We start from the raw sequence: 4363 nt of genomic DNA on the forward strand, positions 1-4363 counted from the left end.
TCCAACATCTCCATCGAACATCACAACAACCAGACCACCAACATCCACCACAACACCACAAGAATGCCTCTCCTCCTCGAAGCCCTCGAAACACTTTTCGACATCTACACGGAGATGTTTCCCGTGTTAGGGGACAAGATCATCCTCTTGATAGTAATCCTCTTGGAGCTCGGAGAAGAACTCGCTTCGTTCGCCCGCCGGGTCTACCAGACCATCCGCTCCCTCCCCCGCCGCATCTACGGAGCCATCAAGCGCTGGATCGACATCCGCATCGACCGCTGGCATACATTGGGAGATGCGCCGATGGATCTGAGCGACTAGAGAAAGAGGTGAGGTCCAGGATCGCGTGGCTTTGACTCCGAGCCAAATTCTGACTTTCGGCGCTTACAGCTTCCATTTTGACCAGCTCATACCGTTGACGTCGTGCGGGGTCCACGAACCATCAAACCGAAATACAAGAACCACCACACACTCCTCCCTCCTCGACCTCACCTCTTCCACCATCCCCTCCCCCAACACCGCACCAATGTCCGCCACAGACCTCGCCGAAACCTACGACCACAACGGCAAAGCCGTGACCCACCACCGCGCCCGCATAAACGGCATCCGAATGCACTACATTACCGCCGGAACCGGCCCTCCCCTCCTCCTGCTCCACGGAACCCCGAAGAACAGCTTCTACTGGTACCGACTCTTCCCACTCTTGACAACTCACTTCACACTCGTCGCTCCGGACCTGCGAGGATTCGGATATACCGACAAACCGCCCACGACAGAGGGATACACATCACAGGAACAAGCGGATGATGTCGCGGAATTGATGACCCAGTTAGGGCACGAGAAGTTCTATCTGCATGGCGAGGATCGTGGGGCGGACTATGCGTATGCTGTGGCGGGATTGTACAGAGATCGAGTGTTGAAGCTCAGTTTCTGCGAGATGTTGCTCAGTGGATTGGGTCTGGAGGAGAGTTCGTTCTGGACGCCGGAGAATGTAACCGCACAGTATGAGAAGCGAGGGGTTTGGTGTTGGGTGAGTCTGTCTATTCGTTGCTCCAATTGAAGATCGTGAGTATTGACGACGGATTCGCAGCACCTCTCCTTCTTCGCCATCCCCCATATCCCCGAAATGTTAATCACCGGCAAGGAATCCGAGTTCTGGGAAATGTTCATCAAACAAGAATGCTACAACCCCACCACCATTTCACCACTCGCACTGAACCACTGGATCGAATGCGTTAAACAACCCGGCTGCTTACGTGGAATCCTCGAAACCTACAGAGCTGGTTTCAAAAATGGAGAACTCAATCGCAAATTGGCGGAGACGAAGTTGGAAATGCCGGTCATGACGATTGGAGCGCCGGAGTTCTTTGGTCCAACGGTGGAGGAGTGTGCGAGAAAGTTTGCGAGGGATGTGAGGAAGAGTGAGATTTATGAGGAGTGTGGGCATAGTTTGGCGTTGGAGAAGCCGGAGCGGTTGGCGAAAGACTTGAAAGAGTTCTTCTTGGGGGAGTAGCCATCGCTGCACTCCAAGCAGAGCAAATCTCAAAACCTCGCTCACCGATTCATCCACGGTATGTCAAAGACTCCTTCTGGCCTTGAAGCAGTTGTAATTGACACGGCCGATTTGCACAGAACATCCTCGTCACCCCGCCACCGCCTCATTCCTCATTCCCTCAAACCTCTCCGTCGCTGCAATTCCCTGACCGCACCTTTCACATCAGCAGCCAGTTCTTTTCCTAATCTCCTCGTTACGATTCTCCTGTTCATTCGCTGTAAGCCGTTGAGTTGTGTTCTGTCGTCCTCAGGTTCCTCCTCGTCGAGCTCGCGGGTCATACGTTCGCCGCTTTGGGACATGGAGGGTTGGGTATGGAGTGCTGCCGTCGAACGCCTTCCGCTCATCGCTTCTCGAGACCTGGAAGGAAGTGGGATGGGATGGTTCTCTTCTACGCTTGAAGAAGAGGTTCGCTGCCGGCCCTCGGAATTTGGTCTCCTCGTTCTCGTGCATTGGCATTCCAATTCCGACCAGGACTCCAGGCACGTTGGAATGCCTTTCTGGCGAGGTATTTGGCCTGTCGCTTCAGCTTGGAGCCTACTTGCCTCTCCTTGTTGGTGGACGAAGCGCGAGGGGCTCTCTTGGGTCGGGCTGCTTGTCGACCTCTTGACCGGCATGCTGGTGGCTGAGATGGTGCGTTCAGCGACGGAGACGGACTGTGGAGTTGCGAATGGTCTGTGGCTGGTGGGAGTCTGGTCGGCTGAGATGCTGCGGTGGATGGCATTGCTGCTGGCTGCCGAGACAAAGATTGCTGTGTTGCTATTGACTCGCCGAGAGATGTATCTGTGAAGCGTACGGCCTGCGATGGGACTGCAGAGTCGCTGTTTGGGAATCTGGAAGCAGGCTGGCTTTGCATGATGAGGTTTGATGGGAAGTATGGTCAGACGCAATCCGTTCAGGTTTGGCCAGGGCGGAGTGAAGGTGAAGAAGTTCTTTGCGGGATTAAGGGGCGTATGTCCCTCCAAGGGCCGATACATAACTGACCCTGGCTGAGACAAAGTCGCATTGAATGGAGATATCGGCGCCATGGTCGGGTGTCGTATACAGCAGTATTGCGAACGGCAGAAAGTGGCGCCCACGCTGGACTCCTGCATAAGAAACATCGTATCCCTGCGTACGACAGCCAGCCTCGCTTCCAACGTTCTCGTCATGTTCAACGCTACGATGAATGCTCAGTGCCGAAGGAGACCAGGCGGATTGTCATAGATATGTTGAATATCGTCCATTTCACTTCAACAGTAGTAGGCAGTGAGACCACCGTTACTGCTCCGACAATGCATTTCTCACCTCAGAAAGCAGGCATCTCACCAGCGCTCTGCTTCGCTCTCGTAATATCAGAGCACCGGTTTAACTCCCATCCCTCCCCAAGAAGCACACGGATCAGAAAGATCCGAAATCGACCCAGGCTTCGGCCCTCGCGAAACTTTCGCGTGGAGTCGCTATGCTGTCCGTCGTGACCTCCATCGCATCCATTCGACGGAGGTGGGCGGTAGGATTTAGCAGTCTCCCTCGACAACGGCTTATATTGAGGGATTGACAAAGGAGGATCACCAGCCGCCTTTGCTGCAGCTCTCGTGGCTTCAATATACTGCCCCCAAAAGAACCTCCCCAATCTCTCCAACGGTCGCTGCAGCCGCGTCGCACACTTCGGATCAGTCGTATACGCGGCTGCTCTTCTGAAGACTTTATCGCACACTGCTACTCGGTCATAGTTCTCATCCAATCGTAGGCCATCGAGTAAGTCGGCGATGAGATCCTCGGTATGGTTCCATGCCGCTTCGCCCACGATGTCGGAAATGTGGTTCGCCAGGTCGTTCGCTTCGTTGAAGCGGGAGCCGTGTTCGTGCAGTATTTGGTAGAGGAGGACTTGGCTTTGCAAGAAGTGGGCTTTGTGAATGTCTTGCGCGGTTAGGCCGTCGAGGCTGGAAGGCTCTGAAGGAGGTATGCTGGCGGATCGCGTGAGGCTCATGGTGGAAAAGATCTGTTCGATCTGTGCGTTTCGATGTTGATGGAAGCGAGGTATGAGACAGAGGAGGACCAAGCCATAAAGGAAGCAGATCAGCGGGACTCATTCACCGCTGCACTGTGGTTCAAGCAGGGAATGCAGATCGTGCTCGACAAATAAGCCAGATTCCACCTGACGAACGCAAGCAAGACGAGCGGGGCAGTTGTCTGATTTCTCTTGGGGTCTGGTGCTGTGACAGTCACGATTAGCATGGATGATGGTATTGCAAGTGTGAGTTCGTACACGGCGAGGCTGATGTTTCGATCACGCAGGGCTCGGTGCGGCATGATCGTCGTGTGCCGATTGATGAGCTTGATACCATGGTGCAGGGCGAGTGGGTCAGTGCTGGTCCCGGAGACAGCGAATATGAAATAAATGGAGACAATTTCAGAGAGACGGGTGGATATTGATGTGTGGGGAGAGAGGGAGGGGAAGGAAGACCGGAAGGGAGGGGAATGAGGCGATGCAGGAAGAAAACGGCGGAACTCCGCCGTATTCGGAAGGCCATGCCGGATTGATTCCATGATTCCATGAAAGAATCTGCTCGTGCGACAAGGTCGCTGCCCGCTCTTCCATCGGTTTTTCTGCTTGAATACGGTTCGTCCACAATGTATTCCTTGTGTCCTGTCGCAGCCCAACTGCCATGTATATTACCATCCTCCTCTTCCCAATGAATTCCTCTCCCCTCCTCAAGAACTCCCAACCCCCGCCAAAACCAGCACCAAAACCGCAACCGCCTTCTCCAAATCCAACACCCTCCCCACCAATCCCACCACAACAGCCAACACACTCCTCAAATCCTCCAA

The 4363-nt window shown here is 54.3% G+C and overlaps 2 protein-coding genes across 2 annotated transcripts; one reads left to right on the forward strand and one right to left on the reverse strand.

Moving 5' to 3' along the window:
- Positions 1-526: 526 nt before the first annotated feature.
- MYCGRDRAFT_94695 (uncharacterized protein) lies at positions 527-1513 on the forward strand (the record flags this gene model as incomplete). Its single annotated transcript, XM_003850788.1, has 2 exons — positions 527-1030; positions 1091-1513. The coding sequence occupies 2 exons, from the start codon at positions 527-529 to the stop codon at positions 1511-1513; spliced, it is 927 nt and encodes a 308-aa protein (XP_003850836.1).
- Positions 1514-2840: 1327 nt separating this feature from the next.
- MYCGRDRAFT_94696 (uncharacterized protein) lies at positions 2841-3521 on the reverse strand (the record flags this gene model as incomplete). Its single annotated transcript, XM_003850961.1, has 1 exon — positions 2841-3521. One exon carries the CDS (start codon positions 3519-3521, stop codon positions 2841-2843), a length of 681 nt encoding a protein of 226 aa, XP_003851009.1.
- Positions 3522-4363: the final 842 nt, after the last annotated feature.

This window comes from Zymoseptoria tritici, chromosome 7, assembly GCF_000219625.1.
Source record: "Zymoseptoria tritici IPO323 chromosome 7, whole genome shotgun sequence".
Lineage (NCBI taxonomy): Eukaryota > Fungi > Ascomycota > Dothideomycetes > Mycosphaerellales > Mycosphaerellaceae > Zymoseptoria > Zymoseptoria tritici.